Source organism: Psittacula echo (assembly GCF_963264785.1).
Source record: "Psittacula echo genome assembly, chromosome: 2".
NCBI classification, from domain to species: Eukaryota; Metazoa; Chordata; class Aves; order Psittaciformes; family Psittacidae; genus Psittacula; species Psittacula echo.
In genome coordinates this window covers 58,257,296-58,279,647 of record NC_137737.1, presented here as the reverse complement: position 1 = coordinate 58,279,647, position 22,352 = coordinate 58,257,296, and the positions used below count along the sequence as shown (strand labels likewise).

The window sequence follows — 22,352 nt, the reverse complement described above, 5'->3', positions numbered from 1 at the left end:
ATGATTTATCAAAACCACTATTTGTATTAATGTCTTCTATACTGTGTCAAAAAGTTTAAGTAGTCAAAACTAGTTTCCTGGACTCATCATTTCTCACCCAGCTTTCTGTTGAAGGATATCAGCATTGTAAGTCTTGACATTTCAATAACAACCTCTGATCTGTTCTGAAGCTGCCAAGAACCAAAGGCAGCTTCAGAGAGGAAAGTAAGGCCCAAATAACAAAAATGGGAGGAAACCTTTCTACCAGAGCTCTGTATCAATTTCTTTGTGAATCAAAAGCATGCTTCACACTGGAATTTTCCTCCAAGTTAGAGGGCTTGTAACTAATTGAAAAAGCCCTCAAAGTTTCCAAAGTATTTCAAGTGACAAAACCAAAGTTACAGCCTGAAAATAAATCATAACAGTAATATGCACACACTTGAGAAAACAAAACAAAAAGGAAAAAAAAAAAAAACCAGATATAAACCTACACTGCAAAAATCTTACACTTAGTGCAGCCAAAATGCCAGTTGATACATGTCACATTTAAGTGCTCCAGGCAACACTATCACAATGGCTAATACAGGCAGGCAGAGCTCCAAGATGAATGTCCAAAGCCCAAGAGGACAGAGATGCTCCCCGGAGCCTTAGAAAACGGTGATGGCATCTCAGGCCTTTTGCTGAAGCTTTCACACGCATTTAGCATCTTGAGCAGCAGCACAAGTCAAAGCAAGGCTACGACCTTTCAAATGCTTTAGTGGCTAATCCTCCTTGAAGGAGGGCTTCAGAAAACATTTAGGTTGAATTATCCATGAGATTAAGATGTTTATCCATCTTGTATTTTGCACATTTGAGATTTCAGTATCTTTTGGCTGCAAGAGCTCCAGAGGACCAAGGGCCAAGAAAGAAAGAACAATTCAGAGAAAGGGAAATCATAGCAACACTAACAGATGCTTGGTATGTTTTTTAAAAAAAAACCAAAACTTTCATCAGTCTGCAAATAACAGTAAAACAAAATCAGGGGGGATGTTTTCCCAAATGGAAATACCTTGTACAGCTGAGTTGACAGCTGTATTGGGTATAACTAAACAGGTGCTCCCTGCTAAAATTTTCCACTTGTTTATATCTGGCTTCAGCCAGAAGTGCCATGAACCCCTCAAGATCACCCCAGCCTATCAACAGCCCAAAGCTGTATCAGCACAAATGCTAAGAGGTCAATTAATTCTCACTGTGGCTGGAGACACTGTGCTAGCAACAAGCAGAGACAAGGGTCTTCCCTTCTCCCATCACAAACTGGAAGGGAATTAGGCACCAATGTCCCCACAGGAAAGCTCAGAATACTCAAATCCCTGGAGGATAATGCTGACCTTTTCCAAGCACAGCTTGCAGCATGGGCGTGAGGGTCTCTAAAGAAGGTTTGGTCATGTACCACAGAAAAACATGCTTTATATGATGGCAAAGCGGAGGAAAGTTTAGGTAATACATCAGGAGAGATGGTGAGAAGACAGCAGGAAGAACAGAGCATTCCTCACAATGAACATCAAGTGAGGACAGGATTTTACGGCAAGACAACAAGTAAAAGCCTAACTCAGCTTGTCACCTTCACTCCAGAATAACTCTCCTTTGCAGAGTGCACATAGCACAGCTTGCAAATTCCAGGGTTCAGAAGCTCACAGCAGGCATCTTTGGTCACAGATGAGACATTGCTTCGCACCACCACGGCAAAGCCACACCAAGCTACAACTGTGCTACAGAGTCTTGCCTTTGAGTTGGGTGCTGCATGATGACAGAGGACAACTTACCCAGTTCTTCTGTGAAGTTTCTGGGCACAATAACTATTGTGGCTCAGTTAGGACAACAGGGAGCTGGTCCTGGGCAAGGACGGTCCCTGGCAATTTTACATTCCTAGTCATTTGGTCACAACAAAGGGGCAAGCTGATCAGAGGGGGAGAGTTTCAGGATGCCACTGAACATTCAACCCAGGCAAGGCTTTACAGCCTTCCCAGAATAATCTTCATTGGTTTCACAATGAAAGCCCCAGAACTTGTAAGGCAGGTTTAATTTTAGAGCACACTCATTGGATTTGCTTATATAATTTTCTTGATTTGGAAGGTTTTTTATCTGCCTTAGTGAGAAAAGCTGTCCAAATTTGCCAGGTTAAGCAGGGGCTGCTTGCCCATAAGAATCTTAAAATACACTGGCTGCAATTTTCCTTTTAAAGTTTGCATATCACAATTAGGGCAATATGGAATTAGAGCAGCTTTAAGAAGTGAGGTGGGAAAGAAACCATTAAAAAGGACAAATCCCTACCAAATTATACTGGCATCTAAGTGCAGTGGCCTACAGGGTGTCCAGAGGCTGCTAAAAACAGGGCAGCAAAAGATCAAGAAATATTCCAGTCTGAACCCCTTAAGCAAGATGTAAAAATTCCACAACATTTTTATTGATTTTAAAAGTTTTGAATTATTTTGAGAACACCATTTCTGTTAAAGGTACATTTTTAAGTACCAAAAATGATGCTGGCATCACCTAACTGTGCAAGAGCTTAGTCTGCAAAGAAACCTGCCCTTTGGGTATCCTATAAACCAGTCCTCATAGCCACAGAAACAGACCATGGTAGCAGCCTAAATACTACCCCAGATTTATTCTTGTCAGCTGCTCCACCCAACCCTTCTATTCATCACTTGATTAAAACAAGAATTTAGCTTCTGAGGTTTGTACTTACCAACCTGAAATCACAGAAAGCCATAAAACCCTTACACTAGTATCTAACTTGATCCATTACTCCCAATTTTGACACTGCTTAGTTCATTTTTGTAGATGGAAGTTGGGCATCTTTGGCAGCAGATACTTTCTAACCTCATGGACAAGTTGCAGGAGTAGAAACAAAAGGTCAATTTACAAAGCCTGAAAACAAAGCAAGGAAACCCCACAGACCCCATGAATGCCACCAGACAGCATACCTCAGAGTGAAGGCTCACAGAAGGGAGAATTCCATTTAGATATTGCCAGATCTCTTCCACCTAATGAAAGCCCATTATAAGGGCCACTCCAGCAGATCCTTTACCATTTTGCCTAATGGTCATAGCAATACACAACAGAAGAAGTCCCACCTCAAGCAGCTCATATGGGTCTAAAACACAGCTTGCAGGTCTACACAAGTAGACACAGTTCCCAGCACTCCTGACTGAACAATGAGCCCCTGCCACCACTCCAGGAAGTCACAAGAGATGCAAAGCCACATTCTGGGTTGCTTTTACATGTGAGCCATCCCCACTTCAAAGGCAGCTTGTTAGCCTCCCTCTTTTAGACAATGGTTACAAACTAAAATGCCAGCTGCCTGCCATCATGAAGTCTGAGACCTTTTGGCCATAAGCTTTGAGGAAGGTGACACCCTCACATTAGAGGCAGAGAACTAATTAGCTAAAACAGAGCAGATCCTCACCTCCAACTTGCTGCATGGAGGGTTGGCAATTCCTCCAGGGACCTGGCCTCTCTTTTCTATTAGGGTAACATTTCTGCCAGCTCCTGAAAACCTATTTGTTGCCTTCTATTGAGAATTATTCTATTGAAGCCTCCAAGTATAGCCTCTGAGACACCTCCAAAGAACTACCCTGAAAAGATTGCCCAGGCTTGTCCAGGCGTTCCTAGGAGAGGAGGAGGTTCTGCAGATAGGACAGTTTGGCAGGATATATTAACACAGCTCTTCATAGACTATGAGATTGATAAAAAGCATCATCCCCAAGTAAAAAATTGCACCTAGATGAAACCTGGCCATTTAGGAAGACCTTGGTGTTCAAGAGTGAAATCATGAACTAGCTACTCACGTAAAACATGTGTTCTCAGTAGGCATTGTTTCAGTACTGCCCAGAGCAAGAGCCCCCAGAAACATTTAACAGATACTAAAGATTAAGTTAATGACCCCATATCTTAAAAGCAGAAACACCAACCCTTGTGGTGCTAAACTCATTAGAGCTTACCACCAAAACATAGCAAGACAGAGGTCTTGGCTCAGGTAATCAAAAACCTAAGATTATAATACATAAGACTGCTTCTTGCCCATGCTGGTACAGAATATTCCAAGTATTCTTTTTTGAGGGTATTCTTTGAGCAAGCAAAAGAGGAAAAAGACCTCCCAAAACCTGGCCTCTAATTTACATTACTGCTCCAGGAAACTTTGCCAGAGAAACCAGATTTAATGCATAACTACACATCCAACATCCATGTTGTCATGGTTTGTGCCCACCTCATGACCAAGTCTGGAGGCCAGTGAATGAAGAGCAGTGTGGTGACGTTTTTCAGCCATGCACAAGCTGCTCCAGAGAGGGAACGGGTTCCTTGGCATTAAGAAAATAAGATTAAATTGGCTTATGGTTCAGCCAGAGCTGTAAGTGAGATGCAGACTTTGCACAGCAGCACAGAGGGTCCTTTTGAGGGATTTCAGAGATGCAGCATTACAACACAGAGCAGTTTCACAGCCCTGGAACAGCATAGCAGCAGCATCCGTGTCCTGCTTGTGTGCAACATCTGTTCCCTTCTCTGTAGCCTGCAGAGCACCAGGGGACCCTGTGAGAGCCATGAAAAACCCAAGCTAAAGAAACTGAAGGTTTGTTACCCACCATCCCTCAAAAAAATAAACCCTCATATAGCTGCCAGCTGCTCCTGTGACCACCCAAGGGTCAGTATGAAGGAAAAAAAACACTAAAAAATACTCTATGTTGTGATATTACATACACAAACCCCTCAATGATGTTCCCTGCATATGGTGATGTCAGGATTCCCCTCTTCTTCCCAGCACACACATCATATGATGCTTAAAACAGAAGAAAACCTTGTCCCATCCCACTCTCTCCAAAGCAAGAGTTACCCTGCCTGCTTGCCCAGGGCATTGCGTGTAGTGACTGTTTTCACTTAAGCTTAAGGAAAACAGAGGCCAATCTTTTACAACCACAGCTCATCTTCAACTGGAAAGTTAAATTACTGAGCTAAGAGGATGAATGCAGTGTTGGTAAAGTACTGCCATTTCATCCAGTGAGTTAAGGGCAGTAGAGAAAAACTGGTGTGTGACTCATTTTCATGCATTTTTAGTGCAAAAGCAAAGAGCTTGGTTTGAAGAACTAAAACAAAAGAAAAAAAGAAGAAGAAAAAAAAGAGTTAAAAAACAAAGCAGAGAAAACACCTCTAAAACACCCTGTTTGGGCACTTTTAAGCACTGAATCAGCAGATACCAGAGCTCTTCACAGAAGCTGGTTCACACATTAGCCTAGGCAATGTGCTTGCAGCTTTATATCTGAGAGGCTGCCTATATTAGTCATCTGTAAGGGGACACTTCAGCAATGCTAACTGGAATGAACTGAGCACAGGAATGCAAAGTGGGGTGGTTAGACCACATCAGTTTTGAAGAAGCACCTCTGTACAAGACTCTAAAGAGCCCTTAATTCAGTTTAGCCTGATTTGCATTGAAATCAAGTATGCTAAAGTGAATTAAGGATGCTTAATCCCCAAGGAGAGTGTTTCCACTGGGGCTAGTTAAGAATAATTGAACTAATCCACTTTAAAAGTCAATTCAGATTAGTTGTGTTAAGTGGCTGTGCAGATGAGGCCTGGGAGCACAGGGACTGTCACTAGCATGCAATAACACATCAGTCTACCCCTGGGGCTGCTCTGGGAGGACAGCCATAGCAGGACTAGTTTTCAATCCAGAGGCTGGGAGTGGTCCAAGACACTCAAATATAAACACTAATAGAAATGTCTACTTGTGCTTGACAGGTGCCATCTGGTTGAAACTGAAAGCATTTTCCTCATGTATTTTCTATACCTAACATGTGCTGGATATAGCCATGGGGAAGCTGTTTTTATGGGCAGCTCAGGGACCAAGCTACTTGTCCAAGGAGTGCTGGCAAACATTTCTCATTCAAGCCATGCTTGAAGCTCACACTCCCTCACTGAAATGGGAAATGCAAGTTTGCAGGTTTCCACTCAACCATCCCAGAGATGTCAGGAGACATTTGTGGGCTCAGTGGCAGACTGAAGGGATCATCTCCATCGTACATTAATGGCTGGGGTGGCTGGTTTCCCTATTTAGTGTTATCAGACCCATCCCACTCTTCAAGTTCCAAGGGTGTTTATCCACTTCTCACAATTTCCACCCCAGCTTTTCAACTGGATGCAAGTGGTTAGAGCAAAAGCAATCCAGTCCCAGAGAAACAGGGGAAAAGAAGCTAAGAAAGAACAACAGAAATCAAAGAGAGGAATAACAACCCCACTAACCCCCATCCTGCCTCAGTTTCTATTGCAGGTCCCTCCTCAGACCAGGCTCAGCAAAGGTTTTGCCTTTCTAGGAAAGCACCAAGCCCCTCTGATCCAAGCCACTTCTTCCCCAGCTAAGAATAATCCCCCCAGCTGCTGTTTGATTTACACATTACCATGGACACAGTGTTTTTTATCTGGTAGATATACAGGGGGAGAGGGAGCAAGTCTGCGTGTGTTCATTCTGGTTAATGTTTCCTGTGTGGTTCAAGACATTATGCCTACAGGTATGTTTATTCCACTACTTTAGCAAACCAGCAGACTTTTTAATGGAACTGTTGATATTTTTCCTGGCTGATCCTCCTGGAGAGGCAAGGCAGTGTACAAATGAAGTTCATTCCTAGCCCCAGCCTGAAGCTACTCTTCTCCTGGGACTGCAGGGAATTGAAGGTTTCCATTGCACTGGTCAGGTTTCTTCCTTCTCTAGCCTTCAAGTCTTAGAAACATAAACAGAGGCGCTCAGGCAGCTGACAGTAGCAAAAGCAATGCGTGGATGGTGCTTTAAGCAAAGGCAGCAGCTGCACTGAAAATCCAGCCATGTATCTCCCAGCAAGGCTCTGGAAAAGGATAGCAGGTGCAACAGTGCACCCCTAAAATGAAGCGTCAATTGCTCAGCTTGCTTTGCCATCAGATCTTGCAGGCTGAAGATAGGTGTTTCCCTCTTATTAGGATTTCAGCATTCACTAAGCCATCAGTAGATCCCCTGTACATGTGTCTTTGACCCCCCTTTTTTGCTGCAATAGGAGAAGTAACTCCAACTCAGATGATTCTGCTTCATCATAGAAGACCATTCAGATATGGTCCATAGTCCAACAGCCCTCTGGGGTCCTAAGAAGAGCAAAAGGATATGCATCAAGTCCCTGACTCAGCTTACAGCCTGCTTCCTGTGAAAACAGCTCTGTTTTACCAGCTGAAGTATTCTGAGGTTAAAAAATATGCCCAAAGCCATGCAGAATGCTTGGCAATCTCTGCTCCCTTTACCCCCTATGGAGCAAAAAGGTAAAACTTGCTCCAGGCCTCTGAACACATTGAGACAGAGGAGACTCCAGCTCTGGAGCCACTTGAATTGAAAGCACTTGAAAGGAGAGCTCCAAAGAGCTCTGGTAATATACTGGTAAATATCTGGTAATAATCTGGTAAAATACCCCATGCAAGCAGGCAAGAGCATCTTGTTTGGACTAGGCTACTCAACTAGCCCTGCCTCTGACCCTGTGCTGCTGATCTGTCCAACAGCAGCTGAAGCACAGCATCCCCAAGGGAAGCTTCAGCCTCACACTACACTCAGTGCTGGAGCAGTTCGCTTCTGGGAGCAGATGGGGTCACCACCCACCTCCACATCACAAGGGTCCTCCCTACCACAGCAAGGGAGGGCACCCAACCCCAGCCAGTTGTGAGAGGACATGATAAAAATATGCTGTCACCACATAACAGGATCATGAAGCCTGACATGGTCCCAAACTACAATGAATCAGAAAAGGCCAAGCTTACCTTCCTGCTCACAGTGCCTGCTCCAGCTCTTAGGTTTCCCATCAGTCTTGCAGCAGGCCAAGTAAGTGCCTCAAGGGATGCATCACTGAAGGATGATGCTCTTACTGCCTTGTGGGATGTACCAGGGTGTTTGGGACATCCCACACAGAGCCTTGTCCTTGCACTGGGGAATACTGGTACCACAGGCTTCACAAAGACAAACTGCAGTTAGTTTTAAGGCATCTCCACTGCATCAAGTGAGATTCATTTCTGCATGGATGTTGATCCCTCTGCAAGCTTAAGAGGAAAATGCAGAATCATGCCTGGTCCCACTCTCCTCCTCATTAGCCCATCTTCTGTCCTGCACCTTGCAGAGACAGGTCACTGCTTATAAACACATTTTCATCAGCTACAGAAACCAGCATGGATATGATGGCTTGTAACACTGACCACAGCAACTGCTCAAAGCCTTGTGTAGTCCAGTCCACTTTCCCAAGAGCAGCTCTTCAACTTCAGTCTTCTCTTCAAACTCACACTAAGACTCTGGATTACCAGAGTCAAAATGGGACAAGCCAGAAGATAGAAATAGTCACCAGGGATGCAACACAGCTGAGCTAATGAGCCAAATGAAGTGCTGGATCTTTGGTTGGATCCTGTAATTCAGCTCACTTGGCTGTTTCACCTCTGGCCTGTCAGGTCAACTTGCTAACCGCAGACTGGGAAATAGCTCCCCGATAGCTCCCAGCAGGAGATTTATCTTTGGCATCCCTACCCCCCCCAACACACACCTTTGATTACAGAGGGGCCCAGAGACACAGAGAGCTATGCTATAAGTTTGCCAGGTATTTCAAGATCTCACCTTACACTGGAAGAGGATTAGGGCTAGAAAAGAACTTTGTCAAGATTAAGCAAAACAAGCCAGTTCTTTTAAATAAAGTATCAGTGCTGGTGAACTGTCCCCAGAGGGGTTTGGCCTCCAGGATAGGGTTTCTCATCAGAGGAGATGGAGAGCTGTGGCACAGCAGGGCTTACAGCAGAGTAGTAAGCTAAACTTGCATCCCCAAGAAGCACAAGCTCCACTGAGTCATTGATTGCACTGGGAGAGGTACCAGTAGCCAATGCCAATGGAGCCAGCTCCAAACGACTGGCCCAAGTTGAGTCCTTATCCTAAGTGTTCAGCTGTCTTCCAGGTACCCAATCCCATCAGCTACCCCAGCTCCCAGGTGAATACCGCATTCTGAGCTGGACTTGACTCCTGGACACTTTGATGTCCTAGCATGTCATTGGTTATTCATTCACAGCATATACCTGAGCAAGACTAAAGCTGGTTCCACACACTGGAAAAGCCCATCTGTACAAGCAGTGCTGCTGCAAAAGGCAGGAGCATGCAGCGCTGCAACATGCCCCACATCAGTGGGGTATAGATGCTCCAATACCTCATACTAGAAGCCTCCTTTGAGATTACTGAAGGTGATACCTGGGCCTGCTCAGACCTGGGTGTTTTGGGATACCTGTGCTTGAGGCTAAAGAGCAGTAGGATGCAAAGAAGCTGCGAACCGCTAAAATAACACAGTGTCCTTCCTATGCTAAGCCCAAGTGGAAACACATTTTCTTTGCTTGCCTGAGTATTGCAATGCTTTGACTCATGTGCCCTCACCCACACTTCGTAACACTGAAAGGCACTGCCTTAGAAGAGGCTGTGCTCCCACAGGAGTCATGACTGACTGATTTTTCATGGAAATTGGGGCAATCAGTGTTAAGGCCAAGCAGGGTTGATCTCCCCCCCCAAAAAAAAGCCCCAAAAAAACCTAAAAAAAAAAAAAAAAAAAACCTAAAAAAAAAAAAATAAAATAAACAAACAAACAAAACAACCCCACAAAACCTACATCCTACAAGCAGTCAGTGACCAGAGGTCTTTGCTCTGATTCAAAGTGAGGCATTGCATTGGTCACCATGGTAAAATGAAGCTCCCGTAAGCTCAGCTTCAGGCATAGCCAAGGAACCCTATCTCAACACCAAGAAGACTAAACACTCCGCCTTAGCAACTTCAGAGAGCAAGGTGTTTAGTGACAGTAATCATAACACATGGAGCTGGGAAGCCCTACAAGAGGTCCCCTGCAACATGTAGAACCAGCTTCACCCACAATCTTCATTTGCAATCTAACAGAACTGCAGTTATGCCCCCCCCCCCCTCCCCAGGGCTGCCTAGCTTTGTTTTGTTGCAATACCAACCATGAGATCACCAATCTTTAATCATCAACCAGCAGAGAAGACATTACAATGAGGATATTTAGAGATCTGAGCTCACCCTAACAGTGAAAGCCAGTCAACGTACCCAACTCAGCAGGGGTTCACACAGCACTGAGAACTAGCTCTGGGCAAACCATGAGGACTAGGGCATAGCAATGCCTCTGTGCAGTTTAAGCAGTCAAGTGGGGAAGTCTACGAAGATCGCAGCAAGCCATGACAGCAGCCTGCCAGGCTGTGTGTGCTACAGCTCAGCAGACAGGCACTCCTCTTAACACCAGCACTTGGCGATCCTGAAGTCCCCCACCACTGGCCAAGCCTACAGATGGGTCAGCTAGCACCGGAACACTCCTGCACATGCTGTGGCAACACACAACATGCTCCCACATGCAGAGCTGGGGAAGCTGTCACATACAGCTGATTGATAACAAGAGGGAACATAAATAAAGAACTTTGTGGAGGTGGAATTTAACGGGTAGCAACTTGCTCTGACTGGAAGCTGGAACAGGTATTATTGAAGACATACGTAAGCCCACCCTAGTAGGTGCTCATCTGGCAGCACTGATGCTTTTGGAGCAGAGTCATGACCAGTTCCTTTTGGGAAGAAGTTAAAAGGTGCTTAAGATAAAGCAGCAGTTTGACACTGGGCTTCAAAGCAATTCACCTTGGCAACCTGTCTCACCTATCTGTATGTTACACATGAAAGCATCACCCAGGGATCAGACTCAAGATAGACGCCCTTGTGTACCTCAAAGTAAGCTTAATTTTTCTGGACTCTATTAGAGATGAAAAAAAATAGGTAGACCAAGAGCAGAGGGAGGTTAATCCTTTTGCTCATCTGACTTCTTCAAAGAGGACTTGGTCTTGAAAGCAAGAGTTGCTTTAGGAGGCTGCTTTACAATTTGGTTTCAGAGAAGTTCAACAGCAGACCAAGGTTCTGACTAGACTTACACCCATTCCTCCCAGGATTGCCCTAGCCAAACAGGGCCATTTAAAAGATTAAGCTAAGCTCAGATATTCCTATGAGCATCTAGTATTCATTCACATCTAGGGGAAACACATGCTGCTCCACAACATAAGCAGCTACCTCCTACCATGCACAGTAAATGGCCAATTATGCTACTTCAGTCTCTGGAAGACTCAGCAGTCTTTCCAAGAAAGGAAGCTTTTGCTACAATTGTGAAACTTGTCCACCCAGTGCACAACAAACACAGAAGTCAGAGCAAGCTAGTTTTTCAACCCAAACTCCATGAGCATCCGGCTATCCAATTAATACTATTTTAATGAGCTAGGCCAAATGAATCTGCTTATAAAACTCACATCAACTCCCATACAGCCTGACAGGCCATCAACATGAATCACACTCCATGGTGCCTTCGAAGCCAGCACAGACTCAGCATTAATGTCAGATAGTGTTGAGTTTGCATGTTCTAGATTGATGTATAGAAGAGCTGTTTTGCTCTGTGTTCCTTCCAAAGGAAGAGTTCAAGTTTTGTTAACCTGTCATTTCCTCTTTCCCTAAAAGAAATCCTTCAGCAACTGAATTAAAAAAATACTCCTCGCACCATACAGAAGAATGATTTAAGGTCACAAGCAGACTGAAGGACCACATAGCACATGCAGGAGCTGCTTGATCCATTTGAAATAGAGTTCTTTGCAACAGCTAAGGGAAAAGTCAGAATAGATTCTTCTATCAGCTAAAGCAAATCCCATAACTGCTATGTTTATCCATGTAGTCAAAATACTCCCTGTTCCACTTAGCACAGTGCAAACATGCATTACAATAAAATGTAAAGCTTACTGAGCTGATAAACTTCATAAATGTATTTTATGACAATATCTCCAGAGATAAGACTCATTAGCACTTACAGCCACAATCTGAGGGAACCTTAAAAAGCACAGTTAAAAACAGAAGAAAAATTGCCACTAGATGTCAAAAAAAGCTTCAAAACGGTTAACCCTTTCCATTCAGCACCATAATAATTTCTAGCTCCTATTTAACTTGACCAGAGCCAGCTCTCGGTCCAGTAAATCAGGAAAATGCATCCTGCCTGTTCAGCCTGCAGCCAGACATGTGCTGGTTCAGGAACTGCAGCACCAGTCTCCCTGCAAGCAAAAGGCCCTCTGCTTGAGGACTGCTCAGATTGAGAAACCAATTACATTAACATGCTACAAGCCACTAGAGAGCTATTCTGGCTGCAGGGAGAAAGGCTTCTTCATTATAGAGGGAAGCCAAAGGCTCAGCCTGTTTGCAAGTCTGGAAAGCCAGGTACATGGGGCTTCTTGAATTGCTTCAGCACACATCCTCAGGAAAGATGACATGTTGCTACCTGGCCAGCCAGGGAACTTGAGGTAAAGAAGTTCATGTTTAACATAGGCTTTTAGTATGAACTAAGCAAGTGCCATCCCACCTAATAGCACTCCTCTTCAGGAGGCAGCTGTAGCCAAATGACTGGGCATAGAGAGCATGCCTTCACATACAGCACATTAGGACAGTTTTAGTGCATTGAGCCCTCTCCTTAAATGCCTCAGACACACATTAGGATAATAGTTGACCCATTTGTATTCTACAAAACCCAAGTCACCAGAGAATCCAAGGCCTAAAGGTGTCAAATCGCCCAAGGTAGCTGGAGTGAGTCATGAGGCACAGGCACAGGTTACCAAGAGCAGCTGTGGCTGCCCCATCCCTGGCAGTGTTCAAGTTCAGGTTGGACGGGGCCTGAAGCAACCTGATCTAGTGGAAGGTGTCCCTGCCCATGGCAGGGGTTTAGGACTGGATGAGTTTCAAGGTCCCTTCCAACCCAAACCACTCCATGATATGGAACTTCTGGCAGCAGAAGTCACTACACCTCTGGTGACCTGAGACCATATTCAAGACTGTCTCCCCAGTGGAAATATTCTAATGTAGCATCTCAAAAAAAGCTTCAAGATCCCTTTCCAACAGGTAAACTATGCACAGGGATGTAATAGTGAGACAGGGCAGGCAAGTCTGGCCTTCAGCTCCACAAGCCACCCCTTTGCAGCTCTGATCAGCTCTGCACCAGAAACTGCCTCATGCAGTGGACACTCTGGTGATGCTTGATGGTCCAGCACCTCCCCTGGCTACTCAGACACTTCCACAATTGCTTAGCTCAGCAGTGTCTTCTGGCTTGGCTTTTCCACCAGAAAAAGTCTTAAGGAGCCTTTAAATAGCAGCATATCACTAAGGAAAACATTAGGAATAAAAACTACAGTCAGCATCTCCCTCAGTGGAGGAATGGAGCATCCCTAGGGCACGAACATCCTTAGGAGACAATTACACCAAGTCTGCCACCACAGTGGATTAAACAAACAGAAAAATGAAGAAAGCAGTGAGAGTGTGACAAAATCCAGTACAGACAGAAAGATTCAAACTAAGAAGCATCACATTGGCTTATCTGTGCAGTTTTCCAGATCTTCCATATAATTCTCACCCTGCTCAATCCCACAACCTAATTCAATTACCCACCACTGAATATGCCTTAAGGTGATTCTCATTACTCCACAATAAAGCACAAGACCTTTAATTATTAAACACTCCTGGGCTTCTTGTGTTAGGGTTGTGGGGCTGGACTCCCTCTTACTGTTGTTAGCAGCTTCCAGAAAGCAAGTTAATAATTGACCAAACCTTTCACCAAGAGACCAGAGTCCTATAGATTCCTGATCTCTAGTTCTGCATCAACAGTCACACTAAAGCTAGCCACTAGCCTCCTGCTCTGCCAAGTATACACTCAGCATTCTCCTAAAAAGCCATCTTCTCCCCCTAGGAAGTCATCTGTAGCACTCATAACCTCTGCAATAAAAGAAAACAACAGAAACCATGCAATATTGGGACACAGAGGCTGCATGCAATGCTCACCATTAAGTCAGGTTCAGAAAGAAGTCCCTGCATCATTGCAAATAAGGGAAACAGAGGCAGGAGGTAGCTGGTCCCCCATCTCAAGCAACATGATCAATAGAGATAAGTCTGAGACGTACTAACCCCTGTTTTGCTCCATCCTCTAAGTACACTGCAGGTGGAAGGGGCTTTTGGGTACTTCCTGCCCGATTTTGGACAGATCCTGGTCACCAAGGCTGAAGATTCAGGTCTGGAAGGTCTTAGCTGCATGTACAGCTCTTTTCACAATGCTCCTGGGTTTGTCACCACCCTTAGGCACTTCAAATCCAGTGCCATCTTCAAGCATCTACAGAGGAAATGCTGCTTCTGGGCATGGGGGTCTCCTTCACAAATGAATGGAGGTTAAACATTGGTTTGAACTGACCCAGAGAGCCAACTCTGGGAGAAGCGCCAGTCAGGACTCAGACAGATCAGTCTCTACGTGACAATTCACCCAGCTCAAAAGAATCATGGGAGGAAAATATCCACACCAGGCACACCCTTCTTATTCCAAAGAACAGCAGAAATCCAGCATCGCTGCCTAGAGAAGGCAGAACGCCACCGAGTGGGATGGCAAAGCCACCCTCCCAGCCCCAGGAGCTGCCTTCTCACGCTCCAGCTGTGTTTGCCTGTGTGCCACATTCCTCCCTCGCCACCCGAGCCCAGGTTTTGTTTTTTTGGGTTGCACTGAGAACCAGCTGCTCCATCTCACACACGCCAGAGACGACCGGCGCGTCTGCAAAGCCAGCACGCTGCGGCCTGGCTACGCAACAGCTTCCTGGGAAGTTCACACGGCTTTCGTCGGAGCCGCAGGCACGAGCGCATGGCCCCACACTACCATCAAGTGACAGGTACAGAAATGCATGATATGCAACAGCCATGTTAGCACCTAGCATAGCCCACAGGCTGGAGAAAACAGGCAGCACAGCCTGCTACTGGGCTTGCTTTTAATGGAGATGACATGCAAGCTGATGCCACACACTCGTAGAAACAGAGTTCAGAAACTCATGTTAACTGCCCCGCCCCCCCCCCCAAGAGCCCTCAACCCCTGAATACCCCTTCAAGTCCAGTATTCAGATGTTTTCTAAGTAATTTTATCAATAAATCACACCCTGAATTGCAGGGTTTCTACCCCAACAGCACCTAAAGCATAGCAGGGTACCTATTCTGCACATGCCAATGTGAACAAAAATACCCTGCACTTCCCACACCAAAAAAAAAAAACCCACTGTGCAATGAGCAACCTGCTCTCAATAGTGATGTGTTGGTAAATTAGGGCAAACTATGCTTCCCCTCCCTCCCTCTCCCCCACGCGAGCATTTAAGGGTTCCTGTTGCCTGCGTGCAGTGTACAGATCAGTTACATTTATGAAGAACATTGCAATCTGTCAATATAAACACTATGTAAGCATGAGCCACTTGTAACCTTACTACTGTCTTGACAAGTGTTTGCAGAGGGGGCTCCTGCTGCCTGGAGGGAAGCAGAGCAAACCCCAATCTGCAGAAAGCAGCACTTCTTCCAGCAAGGAAAAGGAGGGGTACATTAAAACTAAATCAGGCTATAAATCAGAACACATAGAAAGATAGAGGGGGGGGTTTGATTTATAGGCTGGACATGTTGCAAGCTCAGATCCACAGACCAGGAAGCTCAGGAAAGCAGCAAGCTCCTCCAGGACAGTTTGCCTTACCACTAGCACCAGGGCACAGCAGGACTGAATCTCCTGTCACCCCAGCACAGCTAATCCTGTCATCTGCCACTTCTAAAGACCAGTAGTGCAAGACCCAATACAGTCCCCAGAAGCTGCTACAGCATTTCCACCACCCATTTTCTACCCACATTTGTGAGAGGAAAGGGAGGGAGGGGAGGTACTCACACCAAAAGCCTAAGGCACAAGAAAAGCAGAGCAGGGAGGAGAAGTGAAATGCAATGCTTTCTCAGGGATCCCATCAGTCTGGGGCTGCTCCAAGCTACCCCATCAGCCAGTTATAATATGGTGCAAATTAATTTTCAGACAGCCCAGCTGCAGAGGAGATGGCTGAACATGAAAGCGGGATCACTTTCAGAGCAGCCAGTGTATCTCCTACAAGCCAGGCTCAGCTAACGTTTATCTTAAGGCAATGCTTCCCCCTCTGGTGTAGACTGAGCCAGTAACAGTCTCCCTTACACACTCCCACCCTAAAAAAAGTCATCATCAGGCATCTTGATGGTCAACTCCAAACCTACCACAAGCCACATGGTCCTGCTCAGATTTGCAAGCATGCTTTCTCCTCTTCAGCATCAAAAAGTCCCATATCAGACAAGGTTTATGAGCTGTACCACCACTACATCCCTGAAGCCAGGCTCTTTCAGCTGCCTTCCAGTTATTAGGGCTAGCAAACCCCCTGGGCAGCTGCCTATAGGAGTGAGCAGAGCTGAGTCCCTAATCATCAGCATCACTTTGGGTCCTTCACTGTGTACCAGCTTCAGGTCACGCTGGCACCTGCTTCCCTCCTGCACCAGGCAGGAAGAAAGCAACACACAGGGAGCAGCACTGAGGTAGGCAGTGTAACCCTTTTCAAGGGACAAGCCCATCCCTCCCTTTACCCCAGACAGTGAACTGTTACCCTCATCATACATCCTAACCAGGCAGCTTAGGGATGGAACAAGAAAGCAGCAAGAGCCCCACCTGCACCAACACTTCCTGGCACATGTAACAAGCTCCACTACCAGAGGGTATTTTTCATTTTTGGTTGCTTGTGCATCCCCCCACCCCACCCCTGCCCCGAACCCCAGATCCAGACATATAGAGAAGCAGCAGCCTCCAGCCATGGCCTTCCTACCCCAGCATCCCTGCCGCTCACTAGCTGCCCCAGTGGGACAGACACAGACATAACTACATGCTGACACAATCTTGTTATCATGTAACCATGCCCGACTCCTGTCCCCATGTATTAATTCCCCACCAGGCCACACATTTAGAGACACCAAATTCTTTCCCTGAAATAAGACGTTAGGGATGAAGAGGGAAGGGATCATCCACAGCTGTCCCTATCCCCTACCAGACTGCGGAACAGAGCAGATAAGCTACAGCTACAGTGTGACATCTGTTTAGCACAGCTGCCCATCACACTCTGTACCCCACCACCTCCTGCAACAGGGATATTAACACTGAGAGCAGAGGGTCTAGCAGGCCACAAAAAGGCATCAGGATGGCTTTGATGATGCCTTGGACCTGAAGGAGCACATCTTCCCCTGCCTAGAAAGTGTGCCACATTAACTGAGCCCACTTCAGTATTTCAGCTCAGTCCCTGAACAAAGGGTGGTGCCTCCAGGTTTTTAGGAAAGATTTGTATTAGAATGAACAGATATGATTCCTCATATGGAACAGTTTTTCCTACCTTTCCAAGCATAGCATGAAGGGTTAATACCCACCTTCAAAGGGCACTTGCAGGAACATACAGCTTTTAGCAGGTAAGTTTTCTTTCCTTATATACAGAAGCCCACAGCAAGAAGGGCCCTGCTCTTCCACACACACTTAATCACATATCACCAGGGATTAGCAGGGACCCTGGACCTCAGCACTGCCCACTCCCCCTGGACCTCAGCAGCACCCATTCCCCTGGGACCTCAGCAGCTCAGCAAGTGCAATCTCTGCTTTAGGCCTTTTCGAAGAACAAAGAGGAGATTAGCACAGATGCTGCTCCTTCAACTGTGGCTCTTACCAGACAGCAGGATGCTTTGCATAAGCAAACTTCACTGTGCACCACAGCAGCCCTGGACAGTTGGACTGCACATCTGGCTGGATGCACTTCTGGCAGCATCTCTTCTCCCCTCCTTATTGCCAGATAGGGAGTCTCAAATCAGAAACAGCAGTTGTATTGAGACCAAGAGAATAACCCAAAGCAGTCAGAACAGACTTAGCAGTACAACTCCCTTGGCTCGACCTGTTTGCTCTTAAGTTGATACCTACACCAGCCACACAAGGCCAGAAGAGAAATCCCAGGAGCAACTGGAATGAGTTACCTGCTGCCTTACAGCAGATACGAGCACCACATGGATTAACAGGAAAGCTACAGCCAAGCTCCTTACAAGCCCTGCCAGTCCCTGAGGCACAGTACAACTGCAGTGCTGGTGGTCTCCGGCAGACACACGAGCTAACGGGCTCAGCACAGCCCTGTGTGCTGCTGGGGGAAAAGAGGGCTTTTCCTGAAAACCTACGCATAGGAGAGGCTGTTTCCTCAGAAAACCAGCCCCAGCAGCAGGAAGTTCAATGGTTCTTGAGTTGGAAACAGAAGATGTAAGTAGCACTGTTTGGAAAACTTTGCCAGACCACAAGTGATGGACAAGCCTCAACACCAGGATTTGTTTTACTGGAAAGAGGGGGGGAAAACCTCAGGTCTGGTAAAGCGTTCTCCAGGGCCGATTCAGTGGCTCCTTCCAGCGGTCACAGCACAGCATCCCAAAAAGCAGCAAGAACCATCACTCTTGAGTGAACTTACACTGAAAGCTCTTCACCAGGTGCTCGCATCCCACTCCACTGGCAAACGGACCCTATTTTGGAACAAGTTTTGGGGGGGTTTTTTTGGTGGGTTTTTGTTTGTTTATTTTTTTAACAAAAGGGGGACGGGCGAAGATGCAGCTACACTGACACCCAAGCAGAGCGGGGCTGCACAGAAGGAAATCAGCAGACCCTTCACAAGGCTGCGGCTTCTCAATGAGGCTCTGGTTGCAGGGAGCTTAAAAGAGGGTGGGTGAAGGCGTTTATCTGGCTTCCTACAGCTCAAGGAATGGGGATAGGGGGGTCCCGGCAGGGGCGATGGGGAAGGAGCGGCATTCACCTGCGCGGCGCGGGCCGGACTGGTAGCGCACCCTGCCGGCCGCGCTCCTGCCTCGCGCACAGGTGAGCACGGCGGGATGCCCAGCTCCGCGCCCAAACAGGACGGGACCCTTATCTCCTTTGGGAATAAGCTTTGTCCCCTCCCGGGCTGGTGACAGCATCATGCACACCCCTCCAAAAAACACCCAAACAACTAATAAAGCCGCCGGGATAATGTCGGGATTCGCTTCCTAGCACCTGATGCTGAAGTACGCGCTTAAATTTGAGGGAAAAAGTTTTTTCGGGGCTGTTCCATTACGGTGGAGGTCAGAGCTCCCCAGCCACCTCACCACGGGTCTCCTCCTGCGAGCTGCCGCTGAGAAAGGGCCGAACGAGACAGTCCGTTCCCTGCCCTTAGCGGCTTGTACCCGCGGCCCCAGGGCAGAGCTCGGCAGCCCCGGGCAGGCTGGAGCCCTGGAGACCGTCAGCGGCAGGACAGCCCGGGACGGCGGGGGGACGGAGCTGCCTCGTGCCTCACCCAGAGCGGTTGTCAGCGTCGGCAGGAGGGGATGCCCGCACCCACCGAGAGAGGGGGGCTGTCAGCAGGCGCGCAGCAGCATCCCCACCTCGGGCAGGACGGGCAAGGTGCAAAGAAACAGACAAAATCCACCAAACGCAAAGTTGGGAAGCAAGAGCAGGGCTGCGGGCGCGGGGCACCTACCCGAAGTAGGCGGCGGAGGGCCGCGGGGCGCAGGCGAGCAGCCCTAGGAGCGCGCAGGAGGAGAGCCATCCCAGCAGGACGTGTCCATCCAGCATCTTGCAGCGGCGCCGGCGCTGCTCATCTCGTTTCCCCGCCGCGCCCGCTACGGCCCCGCCGCCCGCGCCGCTTCTTATAGCGCGGCCGGCCCCGAGCGCCCGGCCGGCGGCGGGCGGAGCGGGGCGGAGCCGCGGCAGGAAGGCGGGGCGGGAGGCGGGGACACGCCCCCGGGAGGCGGTGCAGTGCGGCCCGGAGGGGCGGGGAGAGCGGGACGGGAGTGGACCGGGACCGGCACCGGGAGCGGGATCAGAATCAGGACTGGGACCGGCACTGGCGTCCCCGGCTGCGAGCGTGACATTGCCTGGAGGGCAAGGGCCGGACGTGCACAGGCTGGGCGTGACAGAGGTGTACCACAGCGGGGCAGCTGGGTAGTCCTGCATGGGCCCGATGTGCAAGGGATGCATGTGCCACAGCTGGGCAGTCGTGTAAGGGCCAGATGTGAAAGGGCTGCTTATGCCACAAATGGGCAGCTGGGAAGGATTGGGCAGTGGTGAAAGGGATGCTTTTGCAAAATCTGGATGTGCAAGGGCAGAGCATTCATATAAGGACTGGATGTGCCAGGGATAGGAAGCTGTGCAAGGGTTTGGCAGTTGTGCAAGCATTGGGTGTGCAAGGGCTGGATATGCTAGGGAAGCCAGGTGTGAAACGGCCACATACGGAATTTTTGGCTGTGTCAGCTCTGTGCTGACAAGGGTTGGGTTGGATCTGCCAGGGGAGCGTAGCCATGCAAAGGTCAAACATTTGTGTAAGGTGCAGATGTGCCACATCTGGAGAGTTGGGCTGTCGTGCAAGAGTTGGGTGTGCAAGGGCCAGGTGTGCCAGAGTAGGGCAATCATACAAAGGGCTGGATATGCCTGAGATGAGCAGTTGTGCAAGGACTGAATGTGAAAGAAGTGGTCATGCCAGTGCTGGGAATGCAAGGGCTGGACATGCCAGAGCAGTACAACTGTGCAGGGCCTGAATGTGCCAGAGATGGGCAGTTTTGCTGGAGTCAGGCAGTTGTGCAAAGGGTAGATGTGCCACATCTGGGCAGCTGCAAAGTTGTGCAAGGGTTGGGTAAGCAAGGGCTCATCAGCTGTGCATGGACCAGATGTGCAAGCACCAATCAGTCAGGCAAACATTAAATGTGCAGTGGCTGGGTGGTCACATAAGGGCTGCAGGTGGAAGTGCTGATCCATTATACAAGAACGGGGCAGTTGTGCAAGGGCTGGATGGTTGTCCAAGGGTTAAACATGCCACTCAATGTTTCAAGGGCTAGACAGCTGTGCAAAGGCAAGGTGGGCAAGGGCTGATCCCAGCACACAAGTAATCCAAAGGCTGGATGTGAAAAGGCACTGGCATCATGCACTCCAAGTACACACACACTCCCAGCCGTGTGTGAGAATGACACATCCCAACAATGACCAGCGCAGTGGAGGGGAGCACAGAGACCCCAAAGCACAGATAGGACAATGAGCACTCCAGCTGGGAAGTAGTTAATGCCCTAAATGCCTAAATGTCAGCCCTTTGGGGCTAGTGTGTTGTTCCAGGTCAGCTGACGTCACTCATCGTCATCCTGCAGGTAATTTGTGCACCCACTGCCACCCAAGAACAAAAAGGTTTCCCTCCTAAGCATGTGTGTGTGTGTGTGCGTGTGACGCTGCTGAATTGCCCGTGTTCCCCACAGGGACAGAAACAGGAGGACACGTAGGTATGTGTCACTGGAATCAAAAGCCACTGTCCCCAGGAGTTTAAGGTAGTCAGCTCTGCAAAGGTGACAGCTGGGTGCATGATGAGACAGAGGGACTCTTGGACAATCCTGGCAAGGCTGTTTATGTTTCTGATCCCCATACTCTATGGAAGAAAGCACGCAGTGGTTGGGTTAATGCGGATGAACCTTTTGTCTTGGAATAGCCCCTGGAGTGACACTGAGAGCTCGGTACATTTATGCTCACCACTGACCATGAGCTGGGGCATTTCCAGCATTCCCAGAACCATGCAAACTATTTGGGTTCCGCTTATTTATTATTATTGCAAAATAAAACCCAGGGGAAAATGGGGGGGGATGGGGGGGAGGGGCTGCTTTAATTTTTACTATGTAAAATATCTCAGCCCAATCCCTGACGGAACCTTTGCAAAACAGCCTTGTGGAAAAGCACTGTGTGCACATCCACATGCACACACCCGGGAGGGAAGTGTCAAAGCCAACCCAGCAAATAGCTTCCTCAAACCCACGGGATTCACCAGAGTCTGGGAATATCTCAATGCCCTTATCCCAGTGGTTGTGGTGAAATGGCACCACACTACCAACGCTGTGTGCTCCCATGGGTGCTGAAAAGTGAGCAGCTCCCAGGCTCTGCGAGCAATGGCAAGCTGGCAGAGGCCAGCAGCAATGTTGCATTAAAGCCCCATCTAGAGGCCTTTCATTGTGGAGAGTTTGGGACATGAGGACCAGCTCTGGGGTCCAGTTTGGTGTTATCCTCCCATCCAGAGCTCATCCACCTTAAGGAAAGGCAATATAGGACTGGAGTGGAGGACAAAGTTACATATATATATGTCACTGGGAGCTTTTTTGCTTAAGTGTTTCTCTGATGGAAAAGACAGTTTAAAAGTCATTCCTCATGCATGTCTCCACGAAACCGGTGTGCACAGCATGTGGAAGGAAAGTCATATTACGCCAAGCAGCCCCAGGGCAGAGGTCTGGGGCTCAAGCTGGGGCTGGGTCATGGAAAGGCAGTAACGACCCTTGCTGTTACTCATTTCCTCTGCCCAGAGCAAGGTGCCTTGGCGAGGGTGATGCTCTGGGGCATGCACGACTCTTTCCAAAGTGAGGCACCACCAAAAATAGTCACCACTTCTGCTTT

The 22,352-nt window shown here is 47.9% G+C and overlaps 1 protein-coding gene across 1 annotated transcript in view; it reads right to left on the bottom strand.

The window, feature by feature from the left end:
* WNT9A (Wnt family member 9A) overlaps positions 1–19,508 on the bottom strand; it is a gene marked incomplete at both ends in the record, with an annotated part of 51,941 nt that extends 32,433 nt beyond the window's left edge. Inside the window, one exon of the mRNA XM_080610759.1 lies at positions 19,414–19,508. Coding sequence (XP_080466885.1) covers positions 19,414–19,508 — 95 coding nt within the window. The remainder of the gene's footprint in view (positions 1–19,413) is intronic.
* Between the last annotated feature and the right edge of the window lie 2,844 nt (positions 19,509–22,352).